The sequence below is a fragment of the Lepidochelys olivacea genome, assembly GCF_965140295.1.
Source record: "Lepidochelys olivacea isolate rLepOli2 genome assembly, chromosome: 14".
Lineage (NCBI taxonomy): Eukaryota > Metazoa > Chordata > Testudines > Cheloniidae > Lepidochelys > Lepidochelys olivacea.
The window spans coordinates 42,034,597-42,056,139 of record NC_140424.1 but is presented as its reverse complement, the minus strand read 5'-3'; the positions used below and the strand labels follow the sequence as shown (position 1 = coordinate 42,056,139).

At 55.2% G+C, this 21,543-nt stretch overlaps 1 protein-coding gene across 2 annotated transcripts in view; it reads right to left on the bottom strand.

Annotated features, from left to right (window-relative positions):
- Nucleotides 1-5,559: 5,559 nt before the first annotated feature.
- LOC311530873 (E3 ubiquitin-protein ligase TRIM39-like) overlaps nucleotides 5,560-21,543 on the bottom strand; it is a 28,358-nt gene continuing 12,374 nt past the window's right edge. The window contains exons 2-9 of one of the 2 annotated variants that reach the window (XM_084647859.1): nucleotides 17,332-17,460; nucleotides 15,851-15,995; nucleotides 15,180-15,598; nucleotides 14,410-14,505; nucleotides 13,327-13,557; nucleotides 11,920-11,942; nucleotides 11,048-11,163; nucleotides 5,560-10,364 (exon numbers count right to left, since the gene is read on the bottom strand). In XM_084647859.1, coding sequence (XP_084503985.1) covers nucleotides 9,817-10,364; nucleotides 11,048-11,163; nucleotides 11,920-11,942; nucleotides 13,327-13,557; nucleotides 14,410-14,505; nucleotides 15,180-15,593 — 1,428 coding nt within the window. In that variant the 5' untranslated portion in view covers nucleotides 15,594-15,598; nucleotides 15,851-15,995; nucleotides 17,332-17,460 and the 3' untranslated portion in view covers nucleotides 5,560-9,816. The remainder of the gene's footprint in view (nucleotides 10,365-11,047; nucleotides 11,164-11,919; nucleotides 11,943-13,326; nucleotides 13,558-14,409; nucleotides 14,506-15,179; nucleotides 15,599-15,850; nucleotides 15,996-17,331; nucleotides 17,461-21,543) is intronic. The other variant, XM_084647858.1, reaches the window with a different exon arrangement.

Here is a 21,543-nt window from a genome sequence, read left to right as displayed (position 1 = left end):
GCCCTCCCTTGCTAGGGGCAGCAGGACCCAAGTCGTTGCAGAAGGAGGCGTGGGAGCAGCAGGTGATGTTGATCTGGTACTCGGGGTCCAACAACTCCTTCACCAGCCCGCAGCGGCCGGGATTCATGATGCAGCCCTGGATGGGGAACTGCACCTCGCTTCCTGCAGGGGGAGACCGAGAGGCAGAGCTCAGAACCACGCCACTCGAACACACCACCCCAAAGCCCAGAGCACGGTTGGGGATCAGAAACCAGGCCACCCCGACCCAAGGCCACTTAGTTGCTCCGTCACTGGCTGAAAGCGCCCCTGGCTCATAGGATGTTGATACAGCCAGGACTCCTGGGTTCTTTCCCCAGGTCTAGGAGGGAAGTGGGGGTCAAATGGTTAGAGCAGGTGGGGAATGGGTATCAGGATTCCTGGGTTCTATCCCCAGCTTTGGGAAGGGAGTGGGGTCTGGTGGGTTATTGCTTGGCGGGGGTTGGGAGGGAGCGGAGAGCCCACATTGCAGTTCTGAGCCTGACCACAAGGAGTCAGGCCAGAGCCAAGCAGCAACTTGCCCAGAAAGGAGTAAGGGTCAGTACTGGTGGGGGCATTTGGGACAGAGAAAACCCAGTGTAGCCCTCCCCTCCACTCACTAGAGCTGATGTTGACAGTCATGCATGGATGCCCAGCCTTAGGGGTGCACTCAGTGGCTCCAGGGAGGCAACCGATGTAGGTTTGTCCAGGGCGCATTGTCTGCAACGCAGATTGCTGGCTGCAGGGGGCGAGCAAGGGGAGATGCAGTGAGAGATGGGCACAAACACCCCCCAACCACCATCCCCACAGGCAGCCCACCCTAACCACTAGACCCCACTCCCCTCCCCAAGCCAGGGATAGAACCCAGAAGTCCTGGCTTCCAGCCCCCCCCCCCCACTCCAATCATTATACATTGCGGAGTGACACCACTTTTCCCCTCCTGAAGTTCTGTCAGTTTGGCTGGGTTACCCCAGACGTCTCCATGGCTGAGCAGAGATCTGGTGGGTTGCTGACCCGAGACGTGCCAGGGAAGTGGCCTGTGCGTGACTGAGAAGACCCAGGGCTGTGATTCATCCTCTTTCAGTGGCACTGTGGGGGTTGCTCACCCCAAGTTGACAAGCCCCTGGTAAAAGCTGCCTGCACTGAGCATGAAACCCCTGGCATGGCAGGCAGAGACCAGCAATCCCCATCCACACCTCTGAGTCCTCCAAGGAGAGCTCCCCGCCTCCAGGGATACTAACTGACATGGCCATTTCCAGGGCAGCTGGACACGTGCATCTGAGTTGGCTCATTAGCGGGACATGGACATCACACCAAGGGGCTGATTTCAGCATCTGCAACACTCATTTGTCCAGAGGAAGGGGGCTGGGAGGCAGGACTCCTGGGTTCTATCGTTGGCTCTGGGAGGGGAGTAGGGTCTAGTGGTTAGAGTGGTGAAGGCTGGGTGTCAGGGCTATTGAAATCTATTCTAGGTACTCGGGAAGACAGGCGTCCGCTGCCTCAAGGAGCCACTCAGGCCTGTCACCCTAGAGTGGAGTTTCCCCGAGCTCCCTGATGGCACTTAGCCCCCCAGTGCGAGGCAGAACAGGACAGAGGCTGCGAGGAGCAGAGCCTGGGCCATGCTGGGCTCCTCTGGGTCGGGCAGGCACGGCGTTGGGGGAGCACAGAGATCTGAGCTGGGACCAACGCAGACTCCTGACTCGGGGGCTGGTTTTATTCTTCTGTGCCAGTGACCAGCCGTGCAGGGAGCATTGCCCGAGGTGGCTAGAGAGACAGAGCAGACCTGTTTCGAAGTAACCACCCACACCGAGAACAGTCCCTGCAGGGAGGCGACAAGTCTCCAGAAATAGATTCTGCAGGGCAGGGGCGGGGGGAGGGGACTGGGTGCCAGGACTCCTGGGTTCTATCCACAGCTCCTAGAGGGGGTGAGGTCTAGTGGGTTAGAGCTTTGGATGGGCCAGGGTCTGGGTCTGTATTTTACATTTCATCTTCAGCACAGTGGGCCCCTACACCACACTGGGGTATTGGGGTCAACACTGACTGTGTGGGGAGAATGGCCCCTACTGAGCCCCCACCCAGCTCCCTGCAGCACAGCCCCCCTAGTGTCACACTGGGGTCAGCACTGACTGTGAGGGGGGAGGGCGCTCCCTTCTGAGCCCCCACCCAGCTCCCTGCAGCACAGCCCCCCTAGTGCCACACTGGGGTCAGCACTGACTGTGAGGGGGGAGGGCGCTCCCTTCTGAGCCCCCACCCAGCTCCCTGCAGCACAGCCCCCCTAGTGCCACACTGGGGTCAGCACTGACTGTGAGGGGGGAGGGCGCTCCCTTCTGAGCCCCCATCCAGCTCCCTGCAGCACAGCCCCCCTAGTGCCACACTGGGGTCAGCACTGACTGTGAGGGGGGAGGGCGCTCCCTTCTGAGCCCCCACCCAGCTCCCTGCAGCACAGCGCCACCTGGTGCCACACTGGGGTCAGCACTGGTTGACCTGCCTCCCCCATATTTGCAAACGGCCTCCTGCCCAGATCAAGCCGAACCCATTAATTGTGAGATCAAAGTGTTTGCCCTTATTAGCGCAGGTTCAGCAGGATCCATCCCACCTCCGCGCAGGGTAGTTACAGTTCACATTGTGAGGTTACGTGTCGGAAACACATTTCACAGTCGATGCAATGGGGATAAGATTTACACAAATCAGTCATAAGCCTGGGACTAGAACCCAGGAGTCCTGGCTCCCAGCCTCCTCGCCCAACTCCCCTCCCAGAGCAGCGGCTAGAACCTAGGAGTCCTGACTCCAGCTGACTGGAATTTCTCATCTCAACCTTTTTCCATCAGCAAGCAAAAGAGACACTTTCCCCAGAACTCTCCTGTTTTGTTAACACTTCAGTCAGGAAGGTAGCTCAGGCCCTGGAAGGGGTTTCTGCGAGAGAGACAAGAGAGAGACACCTGCACACCTGACTGAGAGCAAAGATTTTAAACTGGGTCATCCACGTCGCAGCCATGTGCCTACTGAACTTCCCCAAGAACCGAGGCCCATCCCAAACCTCCCCCCGTTCCTCTCCATGGGCAAGGTCGAGTTCTTCAGCCGGGCCTTCTCGAACACACACACAGCAGCAGGTAGATCTGAAGTTGCTACTGAAACAAGACGCTCCTCAGCACCCCTCCTCCTCTGGGGAGAGGACAAGCGGACAAACCCCACACGAGGGATGCGTAGACACCTGGCTTAATGCGCTATTGGGAGATGCTCAGATACTACAGCGATGAGGATGGTATCAAAACTTATGCAGACTCAAACCACTTGGTTCTCTTGGCGTCGGGTTGGCTCTTCGTGTCTGGTTCCGAGCATGTATTCCACAGCAAATCTGAATCATCTTCCCACCCCCGAAAGCTTCATGGAAATGGACCTTTCACTTCAATTTCAACCGGCTTAATTTTGATGTGGAAGGAAAACAAGTGTCAAAAGCTCCATGTTTTGGGAAACGGATTTTTTAAATGATTCAGCCAGTGGAGAGCAGCAGCAAAAAGGGCTGGGTTCAGCTGTCAAGGGGAAATCAGTCTGAGGACTTAAGTAACCCCAGTTCATACCCTCACCCAAAAAGCGGGTAAACTATATGTATCATCCTGGGTGCCCTCGCTAGGCACCGATCCTTCCCCCCCTTGCAAGGGTTTAAAACAAAAAGAATTTTATGAATGGGGGAGAGACAACAGAATGAATTTGAGAAAAACCAGCAGGTAATAAGTTACCATTCACTAAAGACACCTGGGGAAAAGTCTTAACAGTTATTCCAACTTCTGGGCTGCTCCTGGGGCTGTGATTCAGTGTTGGTTGCTGCGTACACAGTCCCTCCCCTAAATCTGACTGGGAGGCTGGCAGCTGCTATTCTCCCTGCTGCTTCAGCCCAAGCCATTTCAGCTCCATGCTGTCTGTTGCCTCCAAGCTTCCTCTACTCAACTCTTTGCAGAGCTCTGTGGGATGCAGAACCCCCTCGGAAGCATCTACACTGCAATTAAAACCCCTGTCAGCTGACTCAGGTTCATGGAGCTCAGTCTAAGGGGTGGTTTAATTGCCATGTAGATGTTCCAGCTCAGGGATCCCATGAGAGGGTAGGGTAAAGTCCCAGGGTTCAGGCTCCAGCATGAGCTCAAACATCTACATGGCAATTAAACAGCTCCTTAGCCCGATTCAGCCCAACAAGCCTGAGTCAGCTAACACAGGCCAGCCACAGGCTTTTAATTGCAGTGTGGACATACCCTTAACAGCCTATTCTATCAGAAATGGACTCACCCCAGAGAACAGACCCTTCTGTAATTTTGTCCAGGCTCTTAACTAACTGTGCCTGATAACGCTACCAGTCAGGGTGACCCCTTCACCCTCTACACAACCAGTGTCCCTCTCTTCTCCCTCAATCTCCTACCAGGGACAATGGCATCTTATTGCCCCCACACTCACAACGTAACTGATTTTAACCCAAATGACCCAAACTTTTGCATAGTTGAAATGCAAATGAGGCTTGCTCCATACCAGCCATTTCCCTTTGCTCACCAACAGGTGGCAGCAGAGAGTGCCCTCTGTTACAGAGGCCCGGCCCATCTGGGGTTCTCAAGTCGTTCTGGGCTACCCTTCCATTCACAAACAAATGTCAAGAGCAAGCTGTCTTCTCTCTAGGACTTCAAGCTGTTCACCAAACAGCATTAATCCTGATTCCCACTACCCCCTAGCTTTAACCGCTAGACCAATGTTCCCTCTAATTTTTTCCAACCATGTGCGTAATGAATTTTGTTATGTGCACAATATTGAGGTAATCTGTGGATGTGCGCCACCAGTAGAAACCAAAAACCAAGATACAATATATATTTTTAAAAAGTTACCATAGGGATAATTAATCCAGCCAGGACAGGTTAGGCATTTTGTATTCACTACTCAAAGAACAAAATTTAAGCGTAAGAGAGAAATAAAAATTATAAAATGCACAGACCAGTCAAAAAACTAAAATAACACAGTTTGAAAGAAGTATCAAGAAGTAAGAACACCACAAGTATGTGTTGGGAGGTCAGTGTAAAAGACAGAGTGTGTGTGTGTGTGTGTGACAGAGACGTGTGTTGCCCCTTTAAGTACGCTGCCCTTTTAAGTAGATCAGCAAGTTCAGACACAGCAGCAGCTGCCATCAAGCTCCCTCCGTCCCCTCCCCCCACTCTGTGGAGATGGGGTACGGGGCAGGGGAACACCCTAACATCAGCACCCCTCTCCCCTTCCCCGCTCTACACAGCAAGCAGGAGCCTCCTGGGAGCAGCTCCAAGGCAGAGGGCATGAGCAGCACATGGCAGTGGGGGGTAGGGACACCTGAACTGTGCAGCACTTGATAGCCTGCTGGGTGGCCACCCAGCTGTGCAGCTTACAGGGAACATAGCACTAGACCCCACTGTCCTCCCAGAGCCTGGGATAGAACCCAGGAGTCCTGACTCCCAGCCTCCCCTCGAACCTACTTAAACCCCACTCCCCTCCTTGCTGGTGCTCAGTGCACAGTGAGGAAGAGCCGTACACACCAGGGAGTCTAAGAAAATCCGTGGTTTATTGATGACAAGTCGCAGGCCATTATACGATACAAGCCACAGAGACAGGTTCTTGCCCGGCCAGCTGGGACAGACCACAGTGCACACAATTGCCTTCACATTCCAGGGGAGCGGAGGTGCCTTCTTTGTACCCACCCCCCAATGGGGACAGGAGCAGGGACTGTGCCCCCCGACCACAGAACACCCCCTGCTGACGAGTCACAGCCCCACCCCTGCAGGGACCCCCTCTGGGAGGCAGGGGGGAGCTGGGGCCCACTCAACCTTTGGCCTCCCTGCTGAGGTGACTAGCACTGCGGTGTGTCAGGACAGGTGGGGATCAAGGCACCTTCTCTGCTGATACCCACCAGCTCATTACACCCATGGGTGCACCAAGTGGAATGCATTTCTGCCCTGCGCGGAGATGGGGCCAGATTGAAACAGGCACCCCTAGAGGGGAAGGTCCAGTGTACCCATCCAAACTAATGGGGAAAGGCTCTGCATCCCATCCTGCTCTGCCTTAAGCCAGCCAGTCCCTGTCCTGGGCCACTAGTTACACACACAGCTAGTTAATGCATTACAAGCGGTGCCCCTCTCTCCCCTCCTTCACACACAGCTACTCGAATATGGAGCCTTTCGAGGTGTCACACTGCCCTTCTCTGCCTGGGGCAGAAAAGCATCTCCCCAATGAGGCTCTGACCCCTCCTGGGCATGAATGAATCCTTGATACTTCCCCATCCGCTGCGAGTCAGAATCTGAGCCCTCCGTCCCAGCTCCTGCAAAATCTCCACTCCTAAAGAGCTGCCCTGCCCCACCCCAGAGGTGGCTGCATCTCAGTGCTGGGTGAGCACATCCTTTGCTGATTTTCTGGTCAGCCGTTACCCAGAGGTGGCTGCATCTCACCAAGTCTCACCTGAGCCAGACTGTTTAGATTGGAAGCTCTTTGAGGCAAGGAGTATCTCTGACTACACGCGGGCATACAGCGCACAGCCCAATGTGGTCCTATCTCAGCTGGGAACTAGCTACTACTGAAATACAAATAATCATCAGCTCCTGCGTAACCCCGGCAAGGAGTATTCTCCCGCACAGTGATCAGGCATGGCCGTATGTTCTCAAAACACGAACCCAGTCTTGCTAAAGACTCCCAGTGAGAGATGCCCTCCCTTGGGAAGCAGCCACATGGGTTAGTCGCCCGTTCTGTGGAAAATCTGCACCTTGCCTCCACTCGCAATCTGTCTCGCTTCAACTCCCGGCTGTCGGCTCCCACGTGGCTGCCGATGGCTGGACTGAAAAGCCCTTGGGTGGCAGAAACCTTCACCTGGGTGGGCATTTATGTTGAGGGGGCTCGGAAGGGCTGAACCCAAACTCAAAGGGGGACAGATCTGGAGCAGCCTGCGATAATTTAAGTAGCTCAACATGCGGTAACCAGGATGTAATGTTTACTGTCTGCACATAAGCCCCTACCACTGGGAGTTTCGCCTGCAGGCCGGTTGTTGTTTCAAAATCCATTTCTCTCTTGTTGTGCTCCATTCCTACTGTTAACGACAATCAATCCTTTGGTTTCGGGTCAAGGTACCCAACATGGGGGCCAACTTCCATAGGTCCTGCTAGAGAAGCACAGCTGATACTTGGGGTGCCGGAGCCCGGGAATTGGGCTCAGAGTGGGAAAAAGTGGGAATCCCAGCCCAGGAAAAGGAAGAGCTTGAGGGCCGGTGGGGGTGCACTCAGCTCAGAAAAGGAGCGAGAGGAGCAGTTAGCTCTGGAACGGCGATGGAGATTTCTGACCTGTAAACATGGGCAACGCCAACACACCCAGTTACCCTTGCATTGAGTCCAAAGACTTTAGACTAAAGCATTTAAATCCTTAGGGGACTTAATGTTAAGTGTCGCAAGGCAAGACCAACGTGCCACCACTCTGCAACGGCAGGGAACACGAGGTCTGCGTTCTCCTCATCCAAACAACCCCTGGTGGAAAGTCCTATTTAATTCCCCTCACGGCCACTTCTTGAGCCAATCAGGGCTGAACAATTGGCTCTTCTAACCCCACAGCTGACATCTGAACACGGTACATGAGTCAGGGAGGAAACCAGCTCGCTTGAGAATGAAAACCTTGCATGTTCCGCAGATACAACTCAGGGAGAAGAGACGGAGCCAGTTTTGACACAGTCGATTTCCAACCGTAACTGCGCTGTGACAGGTTTTTGGGCACCCCAGCCTACTTCCTTGCTTTAACGGAGTTCTTCATTGCCCAGAAGTTATTTCCTCACTTTTTCTTTTCTTCAAAAGACATGTACTCAATTATTTCATGTTCAAGAGAGATCAGGGTGCAGAGCAGCATGGATATGGATGCACCTGATGGGTTATTAAAGAGCGAGTGGCAGAGGGCAAAGAAAGCATGGAGGTGCATTTTCAAAGCTGCTGCAGTGGGGTGGAATGGAAGGGGTTGGGAACCGTGCAAGGTTTTCCTGATACTGCCAGAGTGGAGGCTACCAGGTAAACTTCGCCCTCTCATGGAGGGAGCAGACGGGAGTTCAGTCTCTAGCCTATTCACTCATAGGCGTCTCCTGTTTAACACAGGTTAGAACAGATGATCGGGAGGGTCCAGTGACTTCCACCCCTGCCACAAACAAATCCCAAAACAGGCCTTCCCCAGAGAGTTCACCCCAGAGCAAGGGGGAAGACTCAGCCCAAAGGGACAGGAGTTGGTCAGTCCTAAACATTTCCTCTGGCCTAGACAAGCGTGACAGGTGATTTCCCAAGAAGATACACCACCATCAGGAGACCGAGGGGTTGTGCCCCCTCAAACAACCTGGAACACTGAGTGACAAGGCTCAATATGCTCCCTTTTCTGGGTACCAATTTATCATCTAGACCGCTACCCCTGCCTCTCTGCCGGCACCAGATCAGGCTGACGGTCCAGCTAGTGTAGTACCAGTTTGCCCTCCTAGAGCTGGGAACAGAACTCAGGAGTCTGGGCACCCAGCCGCCCCTGCTCTACTAGTCACATCACTCCCCTCCCAGAGCTGGGAACGAAACCAGGAGTCCTGACTCCCTGGACCTAATCGACTGGACCCCACCCTGCCTGCTCTGCTCCAGAAGGGGAATAAACTTGGGTCGTACAAGGCCAAGGATTCTCTCCTGCAGCACGCTCAAGTCCGCTGCCTTTCCCAAGGACTCACCTTGGACAGTCCAAATGTGATGCGTTTTCATGGGAGCCAGGTGGAAACAACACAGTTCCCCCCTCCCCTCCCCCCCACCAAAAAAACCAGGAGACAAGTGCAAGAGGGGCCCAGGATCAAAGTGACTCAGGGACTGAGAACTCGGCCGGACAAGCAAGGATCCACCCCCTTGAGTCCTTTCCGGAGGGAGAGATCGGGCCACGTCACAGAGGGAACAGAGTGATTTGGAGGGCGGGGCCACCTCGTAAATCTGTTGGATCCCTGTTTATCCAACGCCCCTCAGAATGAGCTGCCAACATCCCCATAGTCCTTCGCAGCCTGTCTCCCCCAATTCTAATCAGAACCCCCACCCCTCCTGTTGCAGTCCATGGTGACTTACTAGCATCTACACACCCAAGAGAGATACCCATGGCTTTAACCTGGGGGGTGGTGGTGGTGGGGGATTTACTAGTCCCTGGGTCCAGATCCCCCTCAACGGCAGGGTCCCCCCACTGCTGGAGAGGGTGGTAGCTCCCACCCATAGAGGGAACCCAGGGTCTTGTCCTTCGGGACTGCACTGGAGTCTGATGTCCGTGCTGGCCCCCATTAGGGGGAGAGATGAGGGCGGTGGGGGTTGTCCGCCGCAGCCTGGAAAGCCTGGAGAGGCGTCAGAGAGCTGTGAGATCCCCCCGCCCCAGTCCATGCTGAGGGCAGAAGCGGGATCTAGCAGCCTCCATCACTCCCTGTCCAGGAAGGCTGGCTGGCTGGAAGGTGGGGGGAAAATGGAACGGAGGAGTTCCTTCATGGCTGGTTCCAGCGTGCATGGCAGGGGGCTGCAAAGCCCAACCCACTAGGGTTGGACTAAATCAGGGCACGGCCAGCGAGGTGGCCCCCGCAGTCTGCGGGGAGGGGTGGGGCCTTCAGTAATCCACTTCTGGCCCCGCCCCGGCTCTCCCGGTCCACAAGCAGGGTCTCCAGGAAGGCAGTAAGAGCCATGGTGCTCATCACAGTCAGGGCATGTGGGTGCACAGCAGAAACCAGATCCATGCCTCCTGCCTAGCCCCAGTCTGCAAGGAGGCTGGAGTGAGCAGCCTCCAGCCCCGTCACTCCCAGTCCGTGGGGGTGCGGATGACGAGGGGGGCGGCGTTCTTGCGTCCGGCGCGGATGCCCGGGTAGAAGAGGGGCCAGATCTTCTCGGTGAAGGTGTCCGTGAAGGTGTAGATGTGGGAGCGGTCGGTCACGTTGTAGAAGGACACCCGCCCGGCCTCATAGTCCAGGAAGACACCCACCCGCTTGGGCTTCACAAGGAGGTGCAGCGGGGTGAAGGGGGTGGTGGTGGCCGCGTACTTGTCGCCGTTCCACAGCCGCACTCGCCAGTAGCCCGTCTCGGGCAGGGCCATCAGTTCGCCTTTGCGGCTCACCGAGTCCTTGCAGACACCCAGGGCCCAGTGCGTCTTGTCGCCCACCTCCACCTCCCAGTAGTGGCGGCCCGAGGTGAAGCCCTCGGTCGCCAGGACGCAGGGGTAGATGGTGAAGCGACGTGGGGTGTCAGGCAGGTCCCGCAGACGCGTGTCCACGAACTTCACGCTCTTGCGGTCCTCGGAGAGCACCAGGTTGGGATGGGCCGTCTCAGGGTCCAGGGTCACGTCTCCTGGAGGGGGAGAGGGGCCAGGCAGTCAGTCCTTTGCCCCACCCCATATTGCCCTTGGGGTCGCCCCACACCCAACCATCAACCCCACTGCCACTCCTTTCTCAAATCACCCCTTCCAAACCAAACCCCCACTCACCCCTCACCCAACCCCACTGCCGCCCCCTTCCCGAATCCCCCCATGCCAGGCCCACACCCTCTCCCAACTGACCCCCCGACTAACCTCATCTCCCCCCACCCCTTCCCAACTGACCTCCCCACTCATCCCACCTGACGTCCCCGCCAACCCTTCCCAAATCCCCTCCGTGCCAGTCCCCTCCGCCTCCAAACAGACCCAACTGATCTCCCCACTGACCTCCTCCAAACCAGTGCCCCCAGTCTCTCAGCCTCATGCCCCCCCCAACCCACCTCCATGGCCCCCCTCCCCCACAAACCTTCCCACAGCACCCTTTTCACTTCTCTTCCCCCTCCCCTCCCCCAATGGCCCCCAAAAGCACTGGGAGGAGGGTCCTGCTCATTCTACCCATCCCGGTTCACGCTAACCAAGGCATCGACGCCTTCAGAGCCAGCAGGGTTCCCAGGCCCTGTATGTTCTCTGGCGAACAGGGTGGGAGAGGGACCAGCCCCCCACGACCAGGGAAGGAAGGGACCCCACCCACGGCAGAGCCCTCAGCAGCCCCACTCACCGATCAGCCTCTTGATGATCTTGCGCAGGACAAAGTACTGCCGCGGGAAGCTGCAGAAATTCTTCTCCAGCTTGATGGGGACCGAGGCCAGTTCCATGGTCTGCACCGTCTCACACCTGAAGGGGGCGACATACAGCTAGCACCACATCAGCTGGGTCTGAGCTCCCAGCACAGGGGCCCACAGGGCCAGAGCCCTGGCCTACCCTATCCAAGGTACCTGTCTGCCACAGTCACTGTCGGATCTGAGCACCGCATGGCCTGTAACATAGTTCTCCTCCAGGCACTCTGAGAGGAAGGGCAGGACTGTTAACACGGAGCATTTCAGAGACACTTATCCTGCCTCACAAACCCTGCCTGCACCTGAGACACAGGGCTAGGAGGGGAAACTGAGGCACGGAGAAGCCAAACAACGAGCCAAGCCAGCAACAGAATCTAGGAGTCCTGACTCCGAGTCCCCCTTCCCCTGCTCTAACCAATAGACTCCACTCCCTTCCCAGAGTTCAGGAATCCTTGCTCCCAGCCTCCACTGCTGTAACCCATTAGACCTTATTCCCTTTCCAGAGCTGGGCACAGAACCCAGGAGTCCTGACTCACAGCACCCCCCCACTCTAACCAGTGGACCGCACTGCCCTCCCAGAGCTGGGGATAGAACCCAGGAGTCCTGACTCCCAGCGCCCCCACCCTAAGCCACCAGACCCCACTCTGATATTTTGGTCCAAGACATGGGCTGGCTCAGTTGTTTGTCCATTCCTGCAGCTCTGACCCACCCACTAGGCCCCGGCCCTGTTCAGATCCTTTCCCCTTTGAGAGCAGGGGGTTGGACGGTGCTGTCTTCACCTCCCAGGGTGAGGGCTGGGAAATGGAGGCCTTACCTTTCCAGGGTGCTCTTTATGTCCTACAGGAAGAGAAAAGAAGTGGATCAAAGGAGGTTCCAGGACTTGGTCAGGCAGTATCCAAGCTGCCCAAACCCCAGGGCGGGACAGGTCTCCCACCGCCTGCTCCCCAGAGAGATTCCCCATCAAGGCCCGTCCACCACCTATGCCAGGATCGTCTCCTACATCCTATCCCCCAATGCTTTGCCTATCAGAGCTGAAGATGCCCCAAACAGGGCCCATCTCGCCCAGTCCCAACAGGCAGCCAGGCTTGGCCCCCTATATCTGGGTCCCCAGCGTTCTGGCCCATCCTGGTTTGAGACGTCTCCAGCAAAGCAACGGACCTCCCAGACCTTCCCCCGGCACGACAGCCTCCTTGATGGGCAGTGGCTCAACCACAGAGCTCGTGGCTCAGCCTCGGAAGGTCTCGGCTCTTTGCACATCTGCATGCGACGACATCTCAGGGGCCAGGTTTCCCCCACCACGTTGAGGACACCTGGGAGATACAAGGGCCTTCTCTGGGTCCGGCCAGAGCTCCAGTCGGAGCCCTTCTAAGATCCTCAGTGGGGCACCTCTAAGGAGCAGAGCAGACCAAGGAGTCAGGAAGTAGCTCTTGAGAGAGAGAGAGGTCCCTAAACCTCCCTCCTCCCAACAAAGTCATGCTGACCCATCCAAGTGGGACCTCCTGATGGCCAAAGCCTGGTCTACGCCTGTAGAATAGCTATGCTGGTTGGGGGATGTGAGACTTTACTGACAGACTTATGCTGGGACAAGGTGGAGACTGGAACCAGTCTAACTTATTTCACTTTGCCAAAGTGGAATAAGCTACCCTGGTGCAAGCACTTGCAGGCCAGTAGAATGGTCTCTGTGCTAGAGGCAGACAAGGCCGAAGGAGGTGGCCGGTCCCTTGGCAGGAAGCTCCAAGGCACCTCTGGTTAAATGTCCTTGTTATGGATTCTCCAGGAAGTCTTCCTCCAAAGCCAGCCAGGTATCTGAGAAGCAAGCTCAGAATAGGCCCCAGAAGAAACTCTTGTGACAGGATGGAAATTCTGGGTGCCTCCTTAGATGGAGACGGAGCTCCATCCATATCCGTATGGAGATGTCCAACAGTGCCCCTCGGTGGGCTCAGGAGACTCCTGGGGTGGGAGCTCCAGGGATCGGATGGGAATTCTGGCTGCTTCCTCCAGCCTTAAGAGCTGGAAGTGGCTTGGGAGGAAGCTCTGGAGGACAGAGGTCCCTCAACTCCCCCACTCTGGAAACTCCAGACAGGGGTGCCATTTTGAGCCTCTCTGGAGAAATCTCTGTGGGTAGGATGGAAATCCGCGTGCTTGCCCAGGGATTCAGCCACGTCCTGCTGGGTACCAACCTAAGGGCCAGGAAAAGAGGATGCCCCTCAGGGCTCCTCACCTTGAGCATCTCGATGCCCGACTGCAGGCACTTCTCCTCAATCTCAGTGATGAGCTGGTTGAGGGAGAGGCGGTGGTCTGACAACTGGGCCACGTTGTCCTTTAGCTTCTGCAGGATCTCCTTCTCCTCCTCCTCTAATCGTCGGAGCAGCACCTGCTGCTCCTCCTCCAGGAACTGGTGCAGCTCTTCAAACTCACTCACAATCAGCTGCCGACGGCTCTCCACCTTTCTCTGCAGTGGCGGGGAGAGGGGAGGACCAAGCTGGAGTCAGGTATGGGGAAAGGCAAGGGATGAGCCCGGGTCTCCCCCAGATCTGGCCACAGAGCAGCAGAACAGGGGGTCTCCCCAGATCTGGCTACAGAGGAAGGGAGCAGGGGGTTTCAGGACGGGGGGCGTTCCCCAGACCTGGGGATCCCAGGTGATGGTGGTGGTGTTGCCCCAGGTCCAACTAGAGAGATTATCCCAGGTGCATTTGTGTGGGATGTCTCCACAGAGCTGAACAGAGAGGAGCTGAGTGCAGTGGGAACCCGGCTGGGACCTCTCTATAGGTGGGCAGAGATGGTTATTCTCTTTGCAGAGCGTACATGTAGATTGCTCCACCGGCTGTCAAAATGCAGCCACCTCTGGGGCGGAGTGCGGCGGCTGTGATACTGCGAGGCAAAGCCGCAGAATAGCGTGGGGGAGGATGCAAAGGGGAGCCCCATATCCACCTGAAACCAGACTGCAGGGGGCTCATGGAGGCAGAACGGAGCCACCTGAGTTGGGTTTTGGACCCCAGGGGCAGTGCTGTGACTCCTGAGATAAGCAACAGGAGATCTTCACTCATCTCACACAAGCAGGGTTTCTGACATGTCTCAAAGATGGCACTTCCAGAAGCACAGTGCCCCCTAGCATTAGACTGGGGCATTGGGAGCCAGCACTGACTGTGAGGGGAGAGTGCCCCCTACTAAGGCCTCCCGCAGGTCTCCTATCCAAGCTGGGACCCTGCCCAACCCAGCTCCGCAACTCATGGCTGGATCAGCACATCTGATGGATGACCCAGCCACAGGTGACAGAGCAAACCCCTGAGCCCCTGCCACCTGCCTTCAGCTCTCCGGGTTTCTTCTCCTCCTGGGATTTGCAGTGGGCAATGTCCTGCAGCTTCCGCTCCAGAGGCTCCAGACATTGCTGCAGCTTCTCCTGGGAGGACAAAGAACATTTAACAAGCTGGATCCAGCCACAAGATTCAGGCTCAAATCAGCAGTAACCAGATGGTCAGTTCCCTAGCATTTAGATGGGCCATGGGTGGCGCTATGGTAAGGAAAAGGGCTTACAGCTGTTGGGAGGCACAGTCAAGGCCAGAGAAGAACCCAGTCCCCTATGGACAGTCCAGTCTCAGTCCACCCTCATCTAACCACTCACAGAGCTGGGGACAGAGCCCAGAAGTCCTGGCTCCCAGCCCCCACTGCTCTCACCCGCTAGACTCCACTGGTGCTGCGCTCCCGTGTGTGTATCATTAGGACTTCTGGGGGCATATCCCCTGGATCTCAGCACTGCGGTAATCAGAGCTGATTCTTTCCCAGTGAATTGTGGGAAAACTTGTCTGTCCTTCCGGGGACACAGGTGGCATTGTGGGAAGGCACTGGAGGACAACCAGCTCTGGAGAGATTTAGCCTGCATCCTCACTGGATGAGGGTGAGTGAAAGCGGCACCCGAGGGCTACATATGGATGAGGGGGGTGGGTTAGAACTTGGGCTAGCTCTACAGTGAAGACAGATGCTAGAGGGACCCTGGGAAACCTTCTCCAGCTCATGGACTGTAAAGCACCGGCCCTGGGGAAAGGGCTGGGTGTCACCTCTTCGGCAGCCTCCCACCTTGTACTCCAGGGAGGCGTCGTCCAGGGGCACCACAGTGTGGGAGCGGTGGTCGTGGGAGATCTCGCACACCAGGCAGACGGCCTCCTGGTCCTCCTTGCAGAAGAGGTTGAGCACCTCGTTGTGCTTCCCACACAAGCTCTCGTCCCGCACCTTGCGCTTGGTGGCCTGCAGCTGCTTGGCTATCTCCACCATGTTGCCCAGCTGCCGGTTGGGCTTGAGGGTGCGGTGGCGGAAGGTCTTGCGGCAGACGGGACAGGGGAAGTCCCGGTTCAGTTCCTCCCACCAGCGGGTGATGCAGACCCGGCAGAAGTTGTGGCCACAGTCGATGATGACCGGGTCCTTCAGGTACTCCAGGCAGACGGAGCAGCTAGCCTCCACCTGCAGGTTCTCCAGGGGGTTGGTGGTAGCCATGGTACCTGCAAGACAAGGGGGAAATAGCTGTGTGGGAATGGGGGCCTTTCCCCTCCAGGGAGAGCCAGCTCTGATCTGGCCCCCGCACAGAGGGACTGATGGGCTTGGGGTTGTGTGGAATGGGGCCTTTCCCCTCTAGGGGGCGCTGGCTCAGATCCAGCCCCAGGGCAGAGGGACTGGCTGGCTCAGGGTGTGTGTGGAATGGGACATGGGGCCTTTCATCAAACAGTCGGGAGGAGAGAGAAGATCCCACTCACTTTTTGGTTTCACTCCACAAGAATGGATTGAGCATTCGCAGCAGGCTGCAGCGACGAGCCAGCAGCTGATCCCCAACACGCTCCGTGGATCTCTCAGTGGCTCTGGGCAAGTGGTGCCCTCTCCCACAATCTGGGCAGCGGTAAGCTGAGGGCACAGAGTGCGGAAACGTGGATGTCGTATGGGAAACAATTCCATTACAAGGAGCCCAAACATCACATGATCGTCAAGAGTCACCGGAGCACTCCTGTGTTATACACGTGATCGGCTCTGAGGCACCACCCCCGAAAGTGGCTGCAGCTGACGCCCCCTCCTCCAGTTGAGGAGGAGATCAAGCTGGGTACTGTTGCTTCTTTGTGATACACAGTGATGGCCTAAAAGGGCTAAACTAATTTCTTCACCTCGCCTCCCATCCCACAATTAGAAATTCAAGTCCTGTCTATCCTGGAAGTCTCAGTGGAAGACTGGAGAACTGGTCGGATTTTATCACAGATACAAAGCAGGTCAAACTTGATCCACTGAAAAGAGAGATTTATACCCAGACTGCTTTAGAAACATCTTGGGGGTTCTGTTGACACCTACTTATGGACATAGGAAAGAGGACTGGGGGTCTTTTATCTCAATATCCTATCTCCAACTGGCCCGAGCATGAGATGCTTCAGAGGAAGACACAAGAGACACCCCCCAGTGGCCAACGATGGGATAACATGTTCCTAGGAAAATCTACCTCAGCTCCCAGTAGTCAGAAGTCGGTTCATGCACCAGGAGGGTTTTTAGCTCAGCCAAAACTAGTTTAAAATACATATTAATTTATTATTATTATTATGGGTTGGGTTAAACTTAACTGAAGCAAATGGGTGAACCAGTCTCCTTCCATTCTGGATAAATGTAAGAAAACAATTAAGCTCTTTTACGGAACCAGATAGTTGAAACAATGGAAGCCACCACCCAAAACACAGGCACGGGTCATGGCCCCCCAAAAAGCAACACACTGCTGGTGAGTTAAGTGGTGGAGAGGATGTTGGAGCTGCGTGTGTCTGTGAGAGAAGCAGCAGAAAGAGCAGAGAAGCTGACAGAAAAGACAGCAAGAATAAGCTATGCTCCATCTTGTCTCAGTGTGGGGAGGTGGGGTGGACTAGATGACTTTCTTGACGTCCCTTCCAGCCCCACATTACTAAGTTTCTAAGAAAGCTCAGGCCAGCCAGAAAAAGCAGCGAGGCTGTGACCCTAAGAAAAAGCAGAGAGAGTGCTTTTGGGCAGAGTGCTGATGGGAAAAGGTCTTGAGACTGTTTCCTGTTCGATTCCTCCTGTGTTCAGGGAAACAGAACTTTGTAAATAAACAGGGACTGCATCAAAGAAACACCTGACTCCATCACCAATTTCTCCTCCTAATGGTAACAACCTGCAGAGTTGGATCACTAGCTAACAGCTCAGGTCAAAAAGGGGTCGCAGTTTTCCAACTCCAGATATTTTTATTACCCACCTAAATGTCCAAAGCTATTTAGAATTCCACTAGCTCTTCACCTCAGCGATATCCTAAGGCAGGGGTCTCCCAACTTTATGAGACGAGGGCCATATTAGATTTCTGAAGGGGCTTCGTGGGCCGAAGCGACTGTGAAAGAAATTAAATATATGCAAATATATGCAAAATATATGAAAAATCGTTAAAAAAACAACACTACGCTATTGTGTCAGTTTTCATTAAATTCGAAATCAGGCTCCCCTTTTTGGGTCTGCTCTGACCCATGCCAGCTCCCTTCTCCCTGTGCCTGCTACACGTGTCTGCTCTGCTGAAGCAAATGACAAAGGACTGAAGGTTTGGCTGTACTTTGGTAAGAGAAGCTCCATGTTCCCATTGTTGGTTGGGACTGTTTGGGTCTATTAGTTCTGTAGCTAAAATTTAACCATTATGAAATTGTTAATTTCCATCTTCTTTACTCCATTTATTGGAGATCGTAATTAAGCATCTGGCTTGTATTTTTACTCTAAGTTGGCTCCCCTTTTGGGAGGACCCTGGCTCCCAGGGGCACTCACCCCTCCGCACAGCTCAGCTGAACTACCCCCCCACCCCTCCGCGAGCTGCTGCCGGTGGCCCCTCCCCCTGCCTGCTGGCTGTGCCTACTCAGCTGTTTGCTTCTCCCCTGTTGGTTGGAGGGCCGGACAAATGGAAATCCCGGGCCGCATCCGGCCCGCAGTTTGGAGACCCCTGTCCTAAGGCAATAAGTTCCACAGCCTAACTGTGCAAAATATAGTACAGTAACTCCCCACTTAACGTCCTCTCGCTTAACACTGTTTCGATCTTACGTCCCTGCTCAATTACAGAACATGCTCCATTTAAAGTTGTGCAATGCTTTGCTATAACATCATTTGGCTGCCTGCTTTGTCCACAGCTGGCGGCCCCCACCAGCTTCCCTACACGTTCCCCCCCCGCACAGCGCCTCCCGCCAGATCCGCCCTCCCAGATCAGCACCCTCCCGCTCCTCCCCCTGCCTCTTGCCCGCAGCAATCAGCTGGCTTGTGGCGTTCAGGAGGGATGGGGGGGAAGAGGGAGGACATGGCGCGCAGGCTCCCCCTCCCTCCCTGCCTCTTGAACACCACAAACCAGCTGATTGCCGTGGGCAGGAGGCAGGGGAGAGGAGGGAGGACGCAGCCTGAGGAGTAAAGGGGGGGGGAAGAAGAGGAGGGTTAAGGGTGGGGGCTTGGGGGAAGGGGTGGAGTGTGCGGGCTGAGGGTTGAGCCCCCTGCTCCAGGTGCTTGCAGAGTAGGGGAAGCTGCTGCTGCTGTGCGCAACGTGCTTCTCCTAGCCTACAGCACCTTCAGCTTCCTTGCCTGCCTCACTGTCCCCAGTGCCAGGGGCTGTGCCTGTGTGGGGTAAGACAGGGGCACCTCCCAACTATTTATACTGAACTGTATGGCAAGAAAAAAATTTCCCGGAACCTAACCCCGCCATTTACATTCATTCTTATGGGGAAATTGGATTCACTTAACATCGTTTCACTTTTAACTACAACGTTAAGAGAGGAGTTATTGTATTTCCTTCTGTCCGTTTTATCATGGCCCAGGGGGTTAAGGTGCTGGCCTAGGGTCAGGGAGTTCTGGGTTCAGTTACTAGCTCTGCCACAGAGTCCCTGTGTGACCGTGGCAAGCTGCTTAGTCTCTGTGCCTCAGTTTCCCCATTTATATAATGGGAAAACAGCACTGCCCTGCCTTATAGGGGCACTGTGAAAACAAATACATAGAAGATTGTGAGGCGCTCAGGCCTCTATTGCTGTAGTACCTAAGACAGATCATTTTCAATGTATTACTTTCAATTTCGTTCAGCCACCCCGCTAGCCTTTGAGAAAGGGAGTTAGAAAAAAATCAGTGATCACTGAAATGGGTTTTGGGAACAGCTTCTGCAAATTAAACATGTTTGGGGCTGCTCCACACTGAAATAAAAGGGGAGGTTTTGATTATAAAAATGTATGACACCAAACTGAAAGGAGTGGAGTCCAGTGGTCAGAGCAGGGACTGGGTTCTATTCCTGGCTCTGGGAGGAAAGAAGGGTCTAGTGGTTAGTGCCGGCAGGACTGGGATCATGGCTCCTGTGTGTAAGAAGGATGTGCAACCTCTGTGGCCCATTCACTCCTTGACCCTTTGCTAAGTTTCCCAACAAGGGAGCTAGAGAGTAGCAAAGGGGCTGCTGTTTTCCGATGCCCTGGCAGAGGTCTGACTGATATCCACCAACTAGTCTCATGAATGCAGAACGGCCCTCAAACAGGAAGGCCTTTCAGTCACTACTGACCTAGATTGTAGCCAGTAACCCCTAGAGGGGAAAGGTCTCATTCTCCATCGGCCAACAGTCCTCCAGTCCTTCCATTGTGGAGCCAGACCAGAGCTGGCGTCCCGAGAGGCAAAAGGGCCTGTATCCTGTGAGCCAGCCAGTCCCCCTCACCACGTTGACATCCCTGCCACAGTGACACCTCCGCAGATTCTTCGAGTCCACCAACCAGCTCAGTATTGAGGCTGGGGTTTCCAAGACAGCGTAAGCGAGGTGGTAGCCAAATACTATTGAATTTCACTCCCTTACGCTCCTCTGGAAACCCCAAGCATTTGACGGAGATCCACCAGACCATCAATGTGAACGTCCTCGCATTCGCGATTTTGAAGCCCTCAGTCCAGTCCCTCGACAGCTCCCCTCTTCCCAAACTAAAATTATTGTGTGAACGTCATTCTAAAGTCCTGCCTCCCTCTGGGGGGCTCCAGCGGCTGATCCGACCTGGCCTCCACTTCTGGGCACCTGTGGGATTGTTCCCTCTAGGATGGCGCACTCAATTAGCAGGGGCTGTCAGGGAAGGATTTGATTGCCTCGCTCTCCAACAATCACCTAGGGTGGAGTGAATTTTCTTAGGCTCCCTTCACATCAACAGATCAATCAGAGTGCTGGAGGCCTAGGAATTGCCAGACTGGACTGGTAAAAGCATTTGAAGGCTGGCGTGTTGTGAGGTATCAGAACGGTAGTAGGAAGACAGAGCCTGAAGCTTGAGCATGGGGGAAGACCTGTGGCCTGAACCAAAGTCAGGAAAAGGTTCGCTATGAGCAAAAGTCTGTCAAAAAACAGGTGCTTGCCGGCAAGTTCACTGTCTGGTACATAAACTTGGCACAAGTATGGATGGCGTTGCTAAAACACTCTGAATACGTAAACACATTCCAGCAGGCCAGCACAGAGACACCCCAGCCTGGCGCGAGATGGTTTGACAGAAGTGATGAATGGGGGCGTATTGTCTGGAACATGAGGAATAAAGTACAAAGACGGGTGGTGAAGAGGGATGTTTTGTCTGAAGCAGGAGGAGAAAGGTACAAGGGGAGGTAACAAACATGTCATGAAACAGGTAAGGTGACACCCAAGTTGTTTATCCCAGATTGTCTGTCTCAATCTATAAACACTGAGGTACCTTGCCGTAACTTGGTGGTGGAAAGCCCTGCCACTGATAAGCTGGTCCATTGTCACGGGCATACATGGACTAATGTTCCTCTAGAGCGTGTGGAGAGCTAGCACCCTGCGTTGTTGGCAATAAACCTGGCCGAGCGCCTTCACCACTAAATCAAGTCTGTGGTCTTTCCGGGCAGTTCGCTGGAGGTCTGCTGTGCCTTCTACCTGGCCAGAGCCGGTACCTAGCACACACAGAGAACACACACGCAGCCAACAACTGACAACGTTGGTGACCCCGACTGCTGATTTGGTAAGTAGGCGAGCTTCCCACTGTAGGAATTGCGGTCTAACATGGCAGAAAACCCCGAGTTAGGGAATCCCCTTATCCTCTCCATAGCAGGACGGTCACCCCGCTCCGGCTCGGAAAGGGTTAAAAGCCAGCTCTTAGAGAGGGCTGGGGCTGAAAGCAGCGAGGGAGGCTGATTGGGTTGGCAGGAGGCTGTTTGGGTTGGCAGCCGCAGGTGTGGCCACAGCCGATTAGGGTCCAGCTGGCCCTGATAAAAGGGCTGGGAGCCGCGTAGAGGGAGTCTCACTCCAGTGGTGGAGTGGGAAGGACCTGGCTACTAGCTAGAGAAGTGTATCTTAAACAGAGCCTTGCTGGAGAAGGACAGGCAGAGCTGGGGAACACTGGCCAGTCGAGGCCCCAAGGCCTGTGGGGGTACTGAGGCTGCAGTGGTGCAGCCAGGCCAGGAAAAGGCAGCAGGTCCAAACCCCCTTGCCCAT